Source organism: Bos taurus, chromosome 14 (genome assembly GCF_002263795.3).
Source record: "Bos taurus isolate L1 Dominette 01449 registration number 42190680 breed Hereford chromosome 14, ARS-UCD2.0, whole genome shotgun sequence".
Lineage (NCBI taxonomy): Eukaryota > Metazoa > Chordata > Mammalia > Artiodactyla > Bovidae > Bos > Bos taurus.
The window spans coordinates 46,047,550-46,065,406 of NC_037341.1; the positions used below are offsets into that span (position 1 = coordinate 46,047,550).

A 17,857-nucleotide genomic window follows, 5' to 3' on the forward strand; every position below is an offset into this window, starting at 1 on the left:
GTACGGAAATTGCCAGGTTCTTCAGAGCAAGTGAAAGAAATACCAAAGAAACTAAATATCATGCATTGTTCAGGATGGTCACAAAAAAAGCATTATCTCATAGTTCCATGAGCAGTGTTTTCTTCTCCTTCCTTTGTCCACGATGTATGCTTAGTCGCTCAGTCATGTCTGCCTCTTTTTGACCCCATGGTCTGTAGCCTGCCAGGCTCTTGGGTCTATGGGATTCTCCAGGCAAAAATATTGGAGTGGGTTGCCATGCTGTCCTCCAGGGGATCTTCCCAACCCAGGGATTGTACCCAGGTCTCCCTCATTGCAGGCAAATTCTTTACTGTCTGAGCCACCAGGGAAGCCTATGAATACTGGAGTGGGTAGCCTGTCCCTTCTCCAGGGGATCTTCCCAACCCAGCAATCAAACCAGAGTCCCCTGCATTGCAGGCAGATTCTTTACCAGCTGAGCTAGCAGGGAAGCCCTTGTCCATGATACGTTAAAAAAAAAAAATGCATTTTGGATTCAATGAAATATAGTAGTTCTCACAAAACCATCTGTAAACCACACATGAATTCCCTCCTTTTACAGATGAAGGAACCTTGGCTTAGACAGGTTAAAAAACTTGACCAGTCTTAAGACTAGCAAGTAGAAAAATCATTGATGTTCATTACCCCACAGTGATTCCTTAAAATTGTAGAGCAACACAGGTGGGTAGTTCTAGGAAGATACTAAATGTTGTATGATGACAGCCATTCCACTGCCATCCCCAGTACACTTCACAAACATGAATGCAGTGGCACTTGCAGTGCCCCGCAAACCAAACTGCTACTCTCGAGAGAGAGCTTTCCACAGGGCTGGGCCCCTGCCCAGGATCCCCGCACAGTCCTGCTGAGAAGACAACTAATAAAAAAGCTCATTCGTGCAGAGTTTTGGTGACTCAATCGATAAAGAATCTGCCTGTGATGCAGGAGACCCAGGTTCAATCCCTGGGTCAAGAAGATCCCCTGGAGAAGGGAATGGCTACCCACTCCAGTATTCTTGCCTGGGAATCCCATAGAGAGCGCTCTGACAGGCTACAGACCTTGAGATCACATAGAGTCGGACACGACTTAATGACTAAGCCACCACCAATAAGCAATCAGAAATTAATGCTCTGAAATAGTGACTTTTAAAGAACAATTTTCCAACTCTTAAATTCTCAAGTTACTATGCCTAGAATGTGGGTCAGATACCACTTGGCCAAACTATCACTTTAAGGCGGTACATCAAGCATCCCCTGGCACCTTACAGGTAAGAGCTATGGTTTGGGCCACTGCTTGCTCTAAGGAGCAAGGAGACCCTAAGGAGATATGGGAAGCTTCCTCTATCCCATCCTATCTGGGCCAGCTCCTTGTGAGGCTACCATAGCAGTCAGTAAGGGCCTGCCGCCCTCTTCTGCATTTCCACTGAAGAGACAGAGGGGAAGCAGTTTAAGGGCCCCTCCTACCCTAAAGAGAGAGACTCCATCACTTCGATGACAGTCTTTCATTAGGTGTCACTGTCACATAACTTCAGTTCACTTCAGTCTCTTAGTTGTGTCCAACTCTTTGCAACCCCATGCACTGCAGCACACCAGGCTTCCCTGTCCATCACGAACTCCCGGGAACTTACTCCCAGAGCTCATCACCATAGAGTCAGTGATGCCATCCAACCATCTCATCCTCTGTCATCTCCTTCTCCTCCTGCCTTAAATCTTTCCCAAACATCAGGGTCTTTTCAAATGAGTCAGTTCTATGCATCAGGTGGCCAAAGTATTGGAGTTTCAGCTTCAGCATCAGTCCTTCCAATGAATATTCAGGACTGATTTCCTTTAGGATGTACTGGTTGGATCTCCTTGCAGTCCAAGGGACTCTCAAGAGTCTTCTCCAACACCACAGTTCAAAAACATCAGTTCTTCAGCACTCAGCTTTCTTTATAGTCCAACTCTTACATCCATATCTGACTGCTGGAAATATCATAGCTTTGACTAGATGCACCTTTGTTGGCAAAGTAATGTCTCTGCTTTCTAATATGCTATCTAGGTTGGTCAGCTTTTCTTCCAAGGAGCAAACATCTTTTAATTTCATGGTTGCAGTCACCATCTGCAGTGATTTTGGACCCCCAAAAATAAGGTCTGTCAGTGTTTCCATTGTTTCCCCATCTATTTCCCATGAAGTGATGGGACCAGATGCCATGATCTTAGTTTTCTGAATGTTGAGTTTTAAGCCAACTTTTTCACTCTCCTCTTTCACTTTCATCAAGAGGCTCTTTAGCTCTTCTTCACTTTCTGTAATGAGGGTGGTGTCATCTGCATATCTGAGGTTTATTTCTCCCAGCAATCTTAATTCCACTTTGTGCTTCATCCAGCCCAGCATTTCACATGATGTAGTCTGCATATAAGTTAAATAATCAGAGTGACAGTATACAGCCTTGACGTACTCCTTTCCCAGTTTGGAACCAGTCTGTTGTTCCATGTCCAGTTCTAACTGTTGTTTCCTGACCTGCATACAGATTTCTCAGGAGGCAAGTAAGGTGGCCTGGTATTCCCATCTCTTGAAGAGTGTTCCACAGTTTGTTGTGATCCACACAGTCAAAGGCTTTGGCATAGTCAGTAAAGCAGAAGTACATGTTTTTTGGAACTCTTTTGTTTGTTCGATGATCCAATAGATGTTGGCAATTTGATCTCTGGTTCCTCTGCCTTTTCTAAAACCAGCTTGAACATCTGGAAGTTCGCGATTCACATATTGCTGAAGCCTGGCTTGGAGAATTTTGAGCATTACTTTACTAGTGTGTGAGATGAGTGCAATTGTGCGGTAGTTTGAGCATTCTTTGGCATTGCCTTTCTTTGGGATTGGAATGAAAACTGACCTTTTCCATTCCTGTGGCCACTGCTGAGTTTTCCAAATTTGCTGGCATGTTGGGTGCAGCACTTTCATAGCATCATTATTTAGGATTTCAAATAGCTCAACTGGAATTCCATCACCTCCACTAGCTTTGTTTGTAGTGATGCTTCCTAAGGTCCACTTGACTTCACATTCCAGGATGTCTGGCTCTAGGTGAGTGATCACACCATTGTTGTTATCTGGATTGTGAAGATCTTTTTTATACAGTTCTTCTGCATATTGTTGCCACCTCTTCTTAATATCTTCTGCTTCTGTGAGGTCCATACTATTTCTGTCCTTTATCGAGCCCATCTTTGCATGAAATGTTCCTTTGGTATCTCTGATTTTCTTGAAGAGATCTCTAGTCTTTCCCATTCTGTTGTTTTCCTCTATTTCTTTGCATTGATCGCTGAAGAAGGCTTTCTTATTTCTCATTGCTTTTCTTTGGAACTCTGCATTCAAATGAGCATTTCTTTCCTTTTCTCCTTTGCCTTTCTCTTTGCTTCTTTTCTCAGCTAAGATCTCCTCAGACAACCATTTTGCCTTTTTGCATTTCTTTTTCTTGGGGATGGTCTTGATCACTTTCTCCTATACAATGTCATGAACCTCCATAGTTCTCAGGCACTCTGTCTGTCAGATCTAATCTCTTGAATTTATTTGTCACTTCTACTGTATAATCATAAGGGATTTGATTTAGATCATACCTGAATGGTCTAGTGGTTTTCCCTACTTTCTTCAATTTAAGTCTGAATTTTGAAAATTGCATGCCCAGGACCTTTTAAAGCAGGTCACCATTATCTTCATTATCTCCACTATAGTTTGGCCTCAGATTAAACAACAGGGAGGGAACACAGCCCTGCCCTTCAACAAAAAAATTGAATTAAATATTTCCTAGCATGGCCCTGCCCATCAGAACAACACCCAGTTTTCCCCTCAGTCAGTCTCTCCCATCAGGAAGCTTCTGTAAGCCTCTTATCCTTATCCATCAGAGGGCATACAGAATAAAAACCACAGTCACAGAAAACTAATCAAACTGATCACATGGACCACTGCCTTGTCTAACTCAATGAAATTATGAGCCATCCCATGTAGGGCCACCCAAGACGGATGGGTCATGTTGGAGAGTTCTGACAAAATGTGGTCCACTGGAAAAGGAAATAGAAAACCACTTCACTATTCTTGCCTCAAGAACCCCATGAACAGTATGAAAAGGCAAAAAGATAGGAAATTGAAAAATTAACTCCCCAGGTCAGCAGGTGCTCAATATGCTCCTGGAGATCAGTGGAGAACTAACTCCAGAAAGAATGAAGAGACGGAGCCAAAGCAAAAACAACACCAATTGTGGATGTGACTGGTGATAGAAGTCAAGTTTGATGCTGTAAAGAGCAATATTGCATAGGAACCTCAAATGTTAGTTTCATGAATCAAGGTATTTTGGAAGTGGTTAAACAGGAGATGGCAAGAGTGAACATTGACATTTTAGGAATCAGTGAACTAAGATGGACTGGAATGGGTGAATTTAACTCAGATGACCATTATATCTAGTACTATGGGCAAGAATCCCTTAGAAGAAATGAAGTAGCCATCATAGTCAACAAAAGAGTCCAAAATGCAGTACTTAGAAGCAATCTCAAAAATGACAGAATAATCTCTGTTTGTTTCTAAGGCAAATCATTCAATATGACAGTAATCCAAGTCTATGCCCCAACCAGTAATACTGAAGAAGCTGAAGTTGAATGGTTCTATGAAGACCTACAAGACCTTCTAGGACTAACTCCCAAAAGATATTTCCTTTTCATTGTAGTATACAGGAATGCAAAAGTAGGAAGTCAAGAGATACCTAGAGTAACAGGCAAATTCAGCCTTGGAATACAAAATGAAGCAGGGAAAAGGGTAACAGAGTTTTGTCAAGAGAACGCACTGGTCATACACCTTCTTCCAACAACACAAGAGAATACTCTACACATTGGCATCACCAGATGGTCAATACCAAAATCAGATTCATTATATTCTTTGCAGCCAAAGATAGAGAAGCTCTATACAGTCAGCAAAAACAAGACCAGGAGCTGATTGTGGCTCAGATCAGTTCAGTTCAGTTCAGTCACTCAGTTGTGTCTGACTCTTTGATACCCCATGAACCACAGCACACCAGGCTTCCCTGTCCATCACCAACTGCTGGAGTCTACCCAAACCCATGTCCATTGAGTCAGTGATGCCATCCAACCATCTCATCCTCTGTCGTCCCCTTCTCTTCCTGCCCTTAATCTTTCCCAGCATCAGGGTCTTTTCAAATGAGTCAGCTCTTTACATCAAGTGGCCAAAGTATTGGAGTTTCAACTTCAACATCAGTCCTTCCAGTGAACACCCAGGACTGATCTCCTTTAGGATGGACTGGTTGGATCTCCTTGTAGTCCAAGGGACTCTCAACAGTCTTCTCCAACACCACAGTTCAAAAGCATCAATTCTTCAGCACTCAGCTTTTTTCTAGTCCAACTCTCACATCCATACATGACTACTAGAAAAACCATAGCCTTGACTAGACAGACCTTTGTTGGCAAAATAATCTCTCTGCTTTTTAATAATGCTGTCTAGGTTGGTCATAACTTTCCTTCCAAGGAGTAAGTGTCTTTTAATTTCATGGCTTCAGTCACCATCTGCAGTGATTTTGGACCCAAAAAAATAAAGTCAACCATTGTATCCACTGTTTCCCCATCTATTTGCCATGAAGTGATGGGACCAGATGCCATGATCTTCGTTTTCTGAATGTTGAGCTTTAAGCCAACTTTTTCACTCTCCTTTTTCACTTTCATCAAGAGACTCTTTAGTTCTTCCTTACTTTCTGCCATAAGAGTGGTGTCATCTGGATATCTCAGATCATGAACTCCTTATTGCCAAATTCAGACTTAAATTGAAGAAAATAGGGAAAACCACTAGACCACCATCACATAGTTACTTAGTTTAGAGACTGCTGAGTGCTCAGGGCCAAACAAAGATGCATAAAATACAAGCCCTTCACATGTGAAGTTTCCCTAAGCAGGAGGGTGGGTGAATCTTGGGCAGAATTCCCAGCCATATGTGTTAACAGTAATGAGCACCCTTCCTTCTGTAATATTATCCACGATGTTATATGATAGTGGTTTTCCTGTGTACAGATCTCTCCATAGACTGGAAGCTTCCTGAGGGCAATGACAAGGATTATTCATCTTTATGTCTTTGGTGTCTTGCATAGTGCCTGGTACAGCAATCCAAAAATGATGTTCATTTCTTTTGTTCATTCATTCAACAAAATCTTGCAGAGGTTCTGAACAGGGAGAGAGGTGCTTTATGAGAATATATAAGGCCATGTTGAAGTGGCCTGTGAGATGGCCCAATAGGAACAGGAGAATCGGGGCAGGAGGATGAGGAAGGAAGGAAGGACCATGTAAACAAAGGAAGGGCAGGATGGGACAAATTCCATCAGTTACTATGCCTGGAATGCAGGGTGGATACCTCTGGAAGGATGGGCTGAAGTGTAATTGTAAAGGGCCTGGAATATTGGGCCAAGTATTCTTCTTGAATTGGTGCCATTAGACAGAATCTCTTTACTCTCCTCAGAACACTCAGGAGGTGGCATTGCTCTGGAGGAGACTGGGGAATCAGGGTCCAGGGGGCTTCTCTTTTAGAAAAATGTGCTGGGGATTTGTCTTCCGTCTTGGAAATGATATAGAGCGAATGCCGCGTAAGAACCAGAAGACTCCAGAGCTTATCTGTGTTACTGATGATATTTCCTTAGGGAGGAGGCAGTGCATTATAACCAAGAGTCTAGGGTACCAGCTTCCATCCTGGCTCCATCCATTATCATCAGTGCGACCCAACCACTGTGCCTTAGTTTTCTGGATTGATAATGGAGTTATCAAAGTTAGCAAACTGGAGTTGATAATCACATCATCTCAAAGGTGTTAAAAGGTTTAAAGGAAATGATGCTCAGAAACCTATGAGAACAGTACTTCTTGGAAGGTAAGTGTTCCCCAAACGTTAACTACGATCATCTCTTCTCTTCTGTGGACCTTGGTTTCCTCACCCAAAGGCAGATAATTCATGTTCCCAACCACTTCTCCTGGGCCCTGACAGAATAAAATACGATTAAATGCATGAAAGCAATTTGGTAGTCAAGCTCTGCATAGCGGCAGGGTAGAGATAAGGCTGTTAATTATGATGTCCTTGGGTGAAACATAATCCCAAGAGCCTGGACAGGAAGGTGGGGTGTTCACATATTTTCAGGTTGCTGGTTACAGGTGGGTGTGTGTGAATGACTTCTCTAGATGAAGTATGTCAAGATGAGGGCTCTAGTGTTTGACTGGTCAAAGATGGAATAAAGATGGAAATAGGGAAATTTCCTAAGCAAGAAATAAATAAGGTTGCAGCCCTACAGCCTTGTAAGCCATATAATTTCAAACTTCATAGTCTCAGACATCTGGGCTCTATTACCTGAAATCCCATTAAACCTTCAGTTTCATAATTCTGTGTAGAACTTGGTAGATTGCAAGATTCTGCTTATGGCCACCAGCCAGTTCAAGCAATTAATCACAAGGGTCCCGGAACAGGATTGCAACTCATGCCAAATGGATTCTTTAAGGGGAAGCTGTGTACACAAAAGAAATAGCCCCATCCACACAGTTTCGTAGCAACATGCTTTGTAGCTCTGCCAACCCAGAGAAATTATCTGTTATCATTAAGACATCCAAGTCTCATAACTTTTTCCTCAATGGAAATTCGTACTCACCAGCCCAAAGAAGATCCTCAAACCTCGTTAACTGTAATGTAGACTGTAACATGCCCAGAGCCAACAAGTCCAGTTCAGACTAAATGAAACCCTACCCTTTACCCACCCTCAGCGTTTTCTCCTTTGAGGGAACTCAACATGAACTGAGCTGTCTTTCCTTTTGAACTTTTCTAGAATGCCTGGACTGTTTGCATTTGCCCATATGTTCCAGGCCAAAGGGCCAAAACCCACAGAAGAGAAGTAACCTTGGAGCCTCTCTTCAGAATCCTGCTAGACATACCCCAGGGTGAAAGGGCCCATCACAAAGGAATTATTTCTCCTAAGACTTCTTGCTTGGTTTTGCCAACTTGAAAGAGTTTATGTAAACAAGGTAATCTTCTATACTTTAGAGCGTTTATAAAGCCTTTCCTAATTACTGTTTTGTTTAGAGAGAGACTGGGAACATGATGGAGAACGGAGGGGAGCCTTGAGCCCTCCCTTCAGGCAGCAGAAAGGGGAGAGGGTGGCAGTCAGAATAAAATTTATGATATGGGGAAAAGTATTGTGACTTCACCTTGCTTTTTAGGTTTCTTCTTTCTGAAACTCCCTTTATGCGAAATCGCTCAGTCCCCGTTTCTAATGCCACACAGCAGCCGTCTAGTTTAGTAGCCACTAGGTACACGTGACCATTTAAATTTAAATGAGTTGGGACTTCCCTGGTAGTCCAGTGGTTAAGACTGTACTTTCAGTGCAGGGAGTGAGGGTTCAATACCTGGTTGGGGAAGATCCTACATGCCTCATGGCCAAAAAATTTTTTAAATTAAAGTAGATATTTTCAGAGTCTTTAAAAGAAAGAAAAAGAAAGTAAATTTAAATGAATTAAAATTAATTTTATAGAAACATTAGCTACATGTCAAGTGCTCAAAATAGCCACAGGTGGTTAATGGCTGCCATACTGGATAAACCTGTGGTGCTGGAGAAGACTCTTGAGAGTCCCTTGGACAGCAAGGAGATCAAACCAGTCAATTCTAAAGGAAATAAACCCTGAATATTCATTAGAAGGACTGATGCTGAAACTGAAGCTCCAATATTTTTGGCCACTTGATATGAAGAGCTAACTCTCTGGAAAAGACCTTGATGCTGGGCAAGATTGAGCGCAGAAGGAGAAGGGACAACGGAAGAAGAGGTGGTTGGATGACATCACCAACTCAATGGACTTGAGTTTGTGCAAACTCCAAGAGATAGTGAAGGACAGGGAAGTGCTGCATGGACGGGTGTGCCGCAGTCCATGGGGTTGCAAAGAGTCCGACATAAGTGAGAAACTGAATGACAAAGAACATTTCCATCATTGCAGAAGCTCCTTTGGATGGTGCTGCTCTAGATGAAGAACCTCAACAGCCTTGCTACTCAAAGTGGAGGGCACAGACCTGCAGCACTGGTATCACCTGAGAACGTGTTAGACATGTTTGATCTGCATTTTAACAAGATACCCTGGTGACTCCTCAGATCAGATCAGTCACTCAGTCGTGTCCAACTCTTTGTGACCCCATGAATCGCAGCACACCAGGCCTCCCTGTCCATCACCAACTCCAGGAGTTCACTGAGACTCACGTCCATCGAGTCAGTGATGCCATCCAGCCATCTCATCCTCTGTCGTCCCCTTCTCCTCCTGCCCCCAATCCCTCCCAGCATCAGAGTCTTTTCCAATGAGTCAACTCTTCGCATGAGGTGGCCAAAGTACTGGAGTTTCAGCTTTAGCATCATTCCTTCCAAAGAAATCCCAGGCAGTTCTTCGGCGCTCAGCCTTCTTCACAGTCCAACTCGCACATCCATACATGACCACTGGAAAAACCATAGCCTTGATTAGACGAACCTTTGTTGGCAAAGTAATGTCTCTGCTTTTGAATACGCTATCTAGGTTGGTCATAACTTTCCTTCCAAGGAGTAAGCGTCTTTTAATTTCATGGCTGCAGTCACCATCTGTAGTGATTTTGGAGCCCAGAAAAATAAAGTCTGACACTGTTCCCACTGTTTCCCCATCTATTTCCCATGAAGTGATGGGACCAGATGCCATGATCTTCATTTTCTGAATGTTGAGCTTTAAGCCAACTTTTTCACTCTCCACTTTCACTTGCATCAAGAGGCTTTTTAGTTCCTCTTCACTTTCTACCATAAGGGTGGTGTCATCTGCATATCTGAGGTTATTGATATTTCTCCCGGCAATCTTGATTCCAGCTTGTGTTTCTTCCAGTCCAGCGTTTCTCATGATGTACTCTGCATGTAAGTTAAATAAGCAGGGTGACTCCTAGACACATTAAAATTTGAGAAGCAATGTTCTAAAATATCCTTCCCTTCTAAGAGTCTGTATAGTGAAATTGATCATTGTCCTTGGCACAATTCGTTCATTTTTATGTAGCTTGTGTCCCCTTGTGACCTAGAGGTTGGGATGGGGTGGGAAGTGATAGGGAGGTTCAGGAGAAAGGGGCTTCTGTATACCTATGGCTGATTCATGTTAATGTATGGCAGAAACCGACACAATAGTGTAAAGCAATTATCCTTCAGTTAAAAATCAATTAAAAAATAATAATAAAAGATTTACTCTTTGTCCAAAGAAGCTTGGGGTTAGGAGTAGTGATACTTAAAAGAGTGGTCCTCAGATGGGTGATGTGGGTGTGCCCTGCAAGTTTATTAGAAATGCACATTTACAGACCTACTCCAAACCTACTGAATCAGATTTTTTTCCACTCAGGGCCCCAAATCTGGGTTTTACCATGCTCTCCAGGGAATTTCCAAGCACAGTGAAGTTGGAGAAGCATTAGGCAAACACATCATCAGGTGATTCTAATACAGCAAGATAAGTATAATGAGACAGGAAATTCTCCAAGCCCTGCACCCGCAAGGGAGGGTTGGGGGCAGGTATCTTAGTAAATGTTCGGTGGAACAAATGTTGCTTGTCTGCTTAATTAAGTAGCTGATGCATGAATAGGCTTGTAGAAACTAAACAATACTGGGATGATGGACCTGGGGCTTTGGATGGATTGGATGGCTTGCTCAGGTCTTGCCTCTCCTGTCTGCCTCACTCTAAAACCCAGTATTTGGATCACTGCACTATATTATATCCAGGACTCTTGGTATTTTATTTCATGAAGTGAGCAAGACTATAAAGCAAATTTGCCCCACAGTCTGCACACTTTTCTCTGTCTGAAAGACAAATAACTACTATTTAAGTACTGAGGAGAAGATGTAGGGGCGCCCATGGATTTGTGCCAGGCTGGTTTCGTGAGAATCACCAAGCTGCTTGTTAAATAGCGAGATTTCTAGACTTCCCTCTGGACACTCTGAATCAGAGGAAATTGGAGAGAGGCTAGACAAAATAAAAATTGTAAGAGCTCCTTGAGATGAGTCAGATGCAGTTGAGTTTGAGAACCTCAGACGAAAATGGCCAAGTTCTTATCACCCTGGAATTCAGAGACTCAGCTTAACCCAAAGGAACCAGAGCTGATTTCTGAGAGATGTGTAAGCCTCATCGTGTAGACTAGCAGTTTCATTTGTAGTAGAGCAAGAAGGGGATGAATACAGTGTCAGTGGGGTGTTTTTTCCCGTTAGTGCTGAGGAAAAGGAAAGGGGCAGCTTGTGCACAAGTGCATTCTTCCTCTCAGTGTGTGTGTGCGTGTGTCTAATGTCACTCATCTCAGGAACCCACAAACTCTGTACAGAGAGGCAGCAACCCAAGCTGATCATGACAGCAAAGCCTGCGCCAGAAAGACTCCCCTTACAGTATCCAGATTCCTTCACATTCTAACTGAAACAATAGAATTGAGGGCTGAAAGGATAGAAGACAAAATCAAGGCCTTCCTACCCCACCTGGGTGTAAATGATTACCTAAAGGTCTTTGCATGGGGCTCTGGGCCCTCATGTGTCTTCTTAGCACTTGTGGCATCAGTGGGACCTGGACATGTCATAATCAGGTTGAACGTCATAGCCTGGCCTGAAGGCTGCAGCTTCTCTAAGGTCCTATATCTCCCCAAGCCTGCCTCTTTATCTTTAAAGGGAGGTCATGGGATCTACCTCCTCAAGTTGCTGCAAAATGGAACAGGCTCTTATCACAATGCTTGACACAGACTACTTAGTTAAGGATAGTTTTTTACTACTGTGGTCATTGTGGTCTGTAGATTCTGAGTTAGTTGATGTTATCCAGAGAAACAGGATCAATAGGAGATATTGGTCTCCAGTAGGTGGTATATCTGTATATCTATCTATAGATCCATCTATCTAGAGAGAGATGGAGAGATAATAGAGAGAGATAGTAAAGAGATAGATAGATATTGCAAAGAATGGCTTACACAATTTTGGAGGCTGAGAAAGCCAAGGATCTGTAGTCAGCTAGCTGGAGACCCAGCAGAGCTGATAGTATAAATTCCAGTTCAAGCCCAAGTGCAAAGGCAGGAAAACACAGATATCCCAACTCAAAAGCAGGCATAGAGAATGAATTCTCCCTAAAGCAGCCTTTTTTTCTACTTGGGTTTTCAACTGACTGGATGGGAACCACCACATTAGGGAGAGCAACTTGCTTGACTCAGTCTACTGATTCAAATGTTAATCTCATCCAGAAACACCCTCCTAGACACACCCGGAATAATGTTTAATCAACTATCTGGCCACCCCATGGCCCAGTCACATAAAATTAACCATCACAGAGTCATTACAGATTCCAGTTTACGGAGGGTTTTGAGAAGTTACAGGCTAGTTTGTGTGTGTGTCATCTGTTTTATTGCCCTGAACCCAAGTCCTCTGCCCTCCTGATACTCATCTTGTCTGAGATTCTGACCTCCATCTTCATCCAGTCAGAGGTAGCACTGATTTCTTCATCACATTCTCAGGAGGCGAACACCCCCCTCCTCAAACCATCAAGAAGGCTGGTAGTGGCAGAAATGAAACCAGTGGAGCTGAGAACACATGTGACTTCTCCCACCAGAGGGCTGGTGAGCAGAGTTGAGTTTTATTGCCACATAAATCCTTCTTTGTCCTTCTTTTATCTCCTAACTCCTTCCATACCTACTGATTAATTAATTGAGCATACCTGTTTAAAACATCCCATCTTGATTCTTATAATAGTATGCCTGTGAGGGTTCTAAAAGTTGGAAATGATTTAGTATCAGAGGTTTTGATTACATTGAATATAAAATCAAATAAAATGAGCAAATGATGAAGTGAAGAGGGGAGTGAGGTTTGAAATTAGCCTTATTTCCTGTACACACAAGAGGCACACTTAAGTTGGTTTTTATCTTGGCCTATTTTGGGAGTGATATATTTGACTCACAACCAGGAAGAGAAGAGAAACAAGGACCTGTACCCTCTAAACCATCTTCAGCACTATTGACATTTTGAGCTGGATAATTCTTTGAAGTGGGGGTCTGTCCTGTGCATCCCAGGATGTTTAGCAGGGTCCCTGGCTTCTACCCATTCGATACCGATAGTATGACAACCAGAAATGTCTCCTGACGTTGCCCAATGGGAGAAAAATTGTACCCAGTTGAGAACCACTGCTCTAAACATAGGACAGCTTTAGACTATGAGACAGAAATGTACTTTCTCTAGGCCAAACCTCTTATTTAGGGCTCTTTATGTGTAGGGTTCATGTTTGATGAGCATTCTTTGATAAAGACACAGCTACTTGCTTTGTCTCCTGCATTCCTGTTGGAGTTTAGCAACTCGCTTTCCTAATACATGTTTTCTATTGAGTCAGGAAAGCATTGTGGTGAGAACACATCTGCTTTCCAGTCTCAGCTCTGGGCACTTCAGCAGGACGGCCATGACAAGTTAATGAACCTAACCTCATTTTTTCTAGGTGTGTTGTGAGGATAATGCAATTCAGCCCTCAAAGATGGCAGTGGTGACTCACTGAGTACCTATAAAATCTTAGCTGGCCATCATAGCTGCTCAGTGAATATTAGTTCTGCTTCTTTTTTTTTTTTTTTTATGATTTTATTTATTTATTTGGGCTTCCCAGGTGGCGCTAGTGGTAAAGAACCCACCTGCCAATGCAGAGGACCTAAGAGATGCAGGTTCGATCCCCAGGTCAGGAAGATTTATTTATTTTTGGCTAAGCTGAGAGTTGGACTGTGAAGAAAGCTGAGTGCCAAAGAATTGATGCTTTTGAACTGTGGTGTTGGAGAAGACTCCTGAGAGTCCCTTGGACTGCAAGGAGATCCAACCAGTCCATCCTAAAGGAGATCAGTCCTGGGTGTTCTTTGGAAGGAATGATGCTAAAGCTGAAACTCCAGTACTTTGGCCACCTCATGCGAAGAGTTGCCTTATTGGAAAAGACTCTGATGCTGGGAGGGATTGGGGGCAAGAGGAGAAGGGGACGACAGAGCATGAAATGGCTGGATGGCATCACCGACTCAATGGAAGTGAGTTTGAGTGAACTCCGGGAGTTGGTGATGGACAGGGAGGCCTGGTGTGCTATGATTCATGGGGTCTCAAAGAGTTGGATAGACACGACTGAGTGACTGAACTGAAACTGAACTAAAGCTGGGTCTTCATTGCTATGAAGGCTTTTCTCTAGTTGCAGCGAGCAGGGGCTACTTTCTAGTTGCACTGCACCAGCTTCTCATTGTGGTGGCTTCTCTTGTTGCTGAGCATAGGCTCTAGGGTAAGCAGGCTTCAGTAGTTGCAGCACATGGGCTCAGCAGTGGCGGCTCCCAGGTGCTGGAGCACAGGCTCGGTAGTTGTGGCACATGGGCGCAGTTGCTCCAAGGCTTATGGGATCTTCCAGAACTAGGGATTGAACCCGTGTCTCCTGCATTGGCAGGTGAATTCTTTACCACTGAGCCACCAGGGAAGCCCAGTTCTGCTTCTTATTGCTTGTTGTGGAGGCAACTCTGGGTCTCCCTCCTTTGGACGGTGCATCTCACACCTGCTATAAATGTCAGAGTGCATTCAGGACCCCGAAGTCTTCAAACATGAGTCATAGGAGAGACACTTTCAGATAGAAGATATGACCCTTCTGGTTGAATGGAAGACACTGAACAACCCTTTTAAGAGACGAAGTCTTCTTTCTTCTCCAATCCGTGAGAGATGGGGCTGCCCGCACACACCATCTTTTCTTTTTTCCCCAAACACTCCCTTGCGGCTGGAGTAGGGGGAGGTGACACTGGACATTCTCAATCCCAGGCACGTTCTTGAATCCTCTCCAGGCTGGCCTTTGTCTCCAGGGCCAGCGTCTTCCTGCCTTTCAAGTGTCTGTTGTAAACTGTCCTTATCACAGAACTGTCTGTTGGCATCGGCACTAGTCTGGGTGAGAGGGGAAGCCAGCTGCATTCACTGTGGCCTTGGCAGGTGAGGGGAATGTTACTCATCACTGGAGGGGGCAAAGGCTTGGCCTCGGGGCTGTGTTGTTTCTGCTTCCTGACCTCTAGCTGCGGCGTTAGTACACTGACCTAATTGTATCTCTAGTTTCTCTAGGGAATTTTGAGAAGTTTCAGTAGTAATAATAATAAGCACCCATCACTTAGCAGATATTGACTGTTGGCCAAACACCATGCAAAGAACTTTTTCTGTGAACCCATTTCCGCATTACATCAACCCAGTGAGGTGGGAATCATGATCACTGTTTTAAAGGTGAGGATGTTGAGGTTTGGAGGAACTCACGTGTTCAATATCCTGTAGTTGCTAAGTGGTGAGCCTGGGATATCAACCAGATCTGCCTGATTCAGTAACTCATGCTTTTCAATCACTGGACTCTGATGTGGCCCTGCTCATGCTGGACTCTGAAGCTATTGCACTAAGGAAGGAAATAGCTCCCAGGATGCCTAAACCATTCAATAGCAATGTTGTTCACTAGTTGCAAATCCACACGTGGTCATTTCTGGGATGCACATGTTCCTTGAGTAGTCCTCGTGTGCATGCATGCATGCTCAGTCATGTCCTACTCTTTGCAACCCCATGACTGGACCCTGCCAGGCCCCTCTGTCCATGGAATTCTCCAGGCAAGAATACTGGAGTGGGTTGCTATGCCCTCCTCCAAGGGATCTTCCCAACCCAGGGATCGAACCCACATCTCCTGCATTGGCAGGCAGATTCTTTACTGCACCACTTGGGAAGCCCGAGTAGTCCTTAGATTCAAGAAAGAAATAGGCACAATTCCCACTCATTTGCAGCCCCAACTACAGGATTAGGTCTCCAGTAAAATTAGATATTGCATTAAGCCCTAAAAAAGAAAAACCTCTCCTTCTGCAACATCAGTTTCTTCTTCATTATTTCACAACCATTTATTAAGCAAGTTCTGTATATGTGGCACAACACTTTGCATTAGGAAGACACACAATAAGATGTGGTAGCACCCTCAACAATTTAGGAGAAGAGATGGATGCATTAAACTTATGTTATTCTTAATAATTCTTTTTCAAGGTCACACATTTTCCAGAGCTGATTTTAGCAAAAGTCTGAGTGATACTATGTAATGTCAGATTCCTAGAAATCTGTTATTCCAGCTACATGTGTGTACTACATGCATACTAAGTTGCTTCAGTTGTGTCCAACTTTTTGAAACCTCATGGACTGTAGCCCACCAGGCTCCTCCATCCATGGGATTCTGCAGGCAAGAATTCTGGAGTGGTTTGCCATTTCCTCCTGTACATTCCAGCTATACAGTTCCTTTAAGGGTTGGCTTGGATAAAAGATTTTTATTTGCATCAGTTTCCAACCCCCTTTAATAATGCTGGAATGTTGTCTCTTAATTGAATTATAAAGATTTCTTTTCTTAGTAGTATTAGTGAATGAAGATAACTGTGGATGCTTTAGTTAGCTAAGGCTCATGGATCAAAGTTGCACCCTTGTGAACTGAATTTTTTTGTTCTTTTGTAAAACATCGTGACAATAATAAATCGAAGTCCTAAAGCCTTCACTTTTCCCTACATTTCTTTTCTATACATATGTGTAAGTTTTTTTAACTTTTTATTTTGAAGTAGAGTTGATTACAATGTGATATTTTCAGGCGTATAGCAAAGTGATTCACTTATACATATATTTGTATCTGTTGTGTTGTTTGGGTTTTTTCACATTCTTTTCCCATGTAGGTTGTTACATGAGCAGAGTTAACACGGAGCAGAGTTCCCTGTGCTCTACAGTAGGTCCTTGTTGGTTATCCACTTTAAATATAGCCATGTGGACATAAGTTTTGTATTGCGGTGTATCGTAACTGCTCACCATGTTGCTACATAATCATCATCATTATTACTTTAATGGCCATGTAATCATTCATCTTATTAATGTACTATGATTTACTTAACCTAAATTTTTAACAATAGGAAACTGGTTGTTTTCTACATTTTCCACTATTATAAATAACCTCTGGGTTGCACATTTGTGCATATAACTTCTTTCATTTTCCTTAGGATGCACTCCTAGCATGGGAACAGAGTCAATGAATGTGAATTCTTAATATTTTTTAAATAAATTGACACTATTTTTCCAGCTTATAATGCCACCACAATATATTAATATTCTACTTTCATTAGTCTTATCAGTAGTGTATATTATTTTATATTTAATACACTGAAATAGCACCTTACTTTTGTCTCAAAAATCATAAGTTTTAATGAAACACATAAATTGTGCATTCTCTCATGTTTTGAAAAGCCTGTTTTAAAGCCTAGGAATTTTTTTTTTTAAATAGTAAGAACTTTTGGTTTCTCCCCATTGCCCAATAGTTTGGGGTATTAAATAAAGCTAATACCAAAATATTTTTTCTGAGCAAAATATTCAATTGGCTCTTTTATTAACTAAGTAGTGAAGACCTGTGTGTATTGTATAGGATCTATAGGGAGTACTGAGATAAAAGGCAATTAGAAAATGAAATTTGAAAAATTAGATGAATATATCTGTACCAGCATTGCCAAGGTCAAGAGCATGTTTGCCATTCAAGTAGTTCAATCTGCTCAGGTTTTAATGACTTTCTCTACCTAATCGCTAACCTACTCAGCCAGTCTGCCTTTTCAACTAACAAAGGCAGGACCTCCACCCATACTGCTTCCAATATTTCCTTCTGGGTTTTATCCTGGGAAAGCTTCTTAATGCAGAATGAAGTGCCCCCGCTACTGACTATACACACCACCCCCCATGAAATGCTTCCACACCATTCCCAATCTGATCTTCCAGATCAAGTAAATGCATGAAACCCCACAGTGTACAGATGGGTTCCCAAACCACAGCCCTGTCCTAGGG

General features: G+C 42.7%; 1 protein-coding gene across 3 annotated transcripts in view; it reads left to right on the plus strand.

Annotated features, from left to right (window-relative positions):
- Positions 1–17,857, plus strand: part of SAMD12 (sterile alpha motif domain containing 12) — a 449,029-nt gene that overhangs the window by 422,482 nt on the left and 8,690 nt on the right. The window contains exon 5 of one of the 3 annotated variants that reach the window (XM_025001801.2): positions 12,511–12,612. The exons of 1 other annotated variant lie outside the window; for it this stretch is intronic. In XM_025001801.2, coding sequence (XP_024857569.1) covers positions 12,511–12,612 — 102 coding nt within the window. Of the gene's footprint in view, positions 1–12,510; positions 12,613–16,710; positions 16,761–17,857 lie in introns of all 3 variants that reach the window. One more of the 3 variants, XM_059874306.1, reaches the window with a different exon arrangement.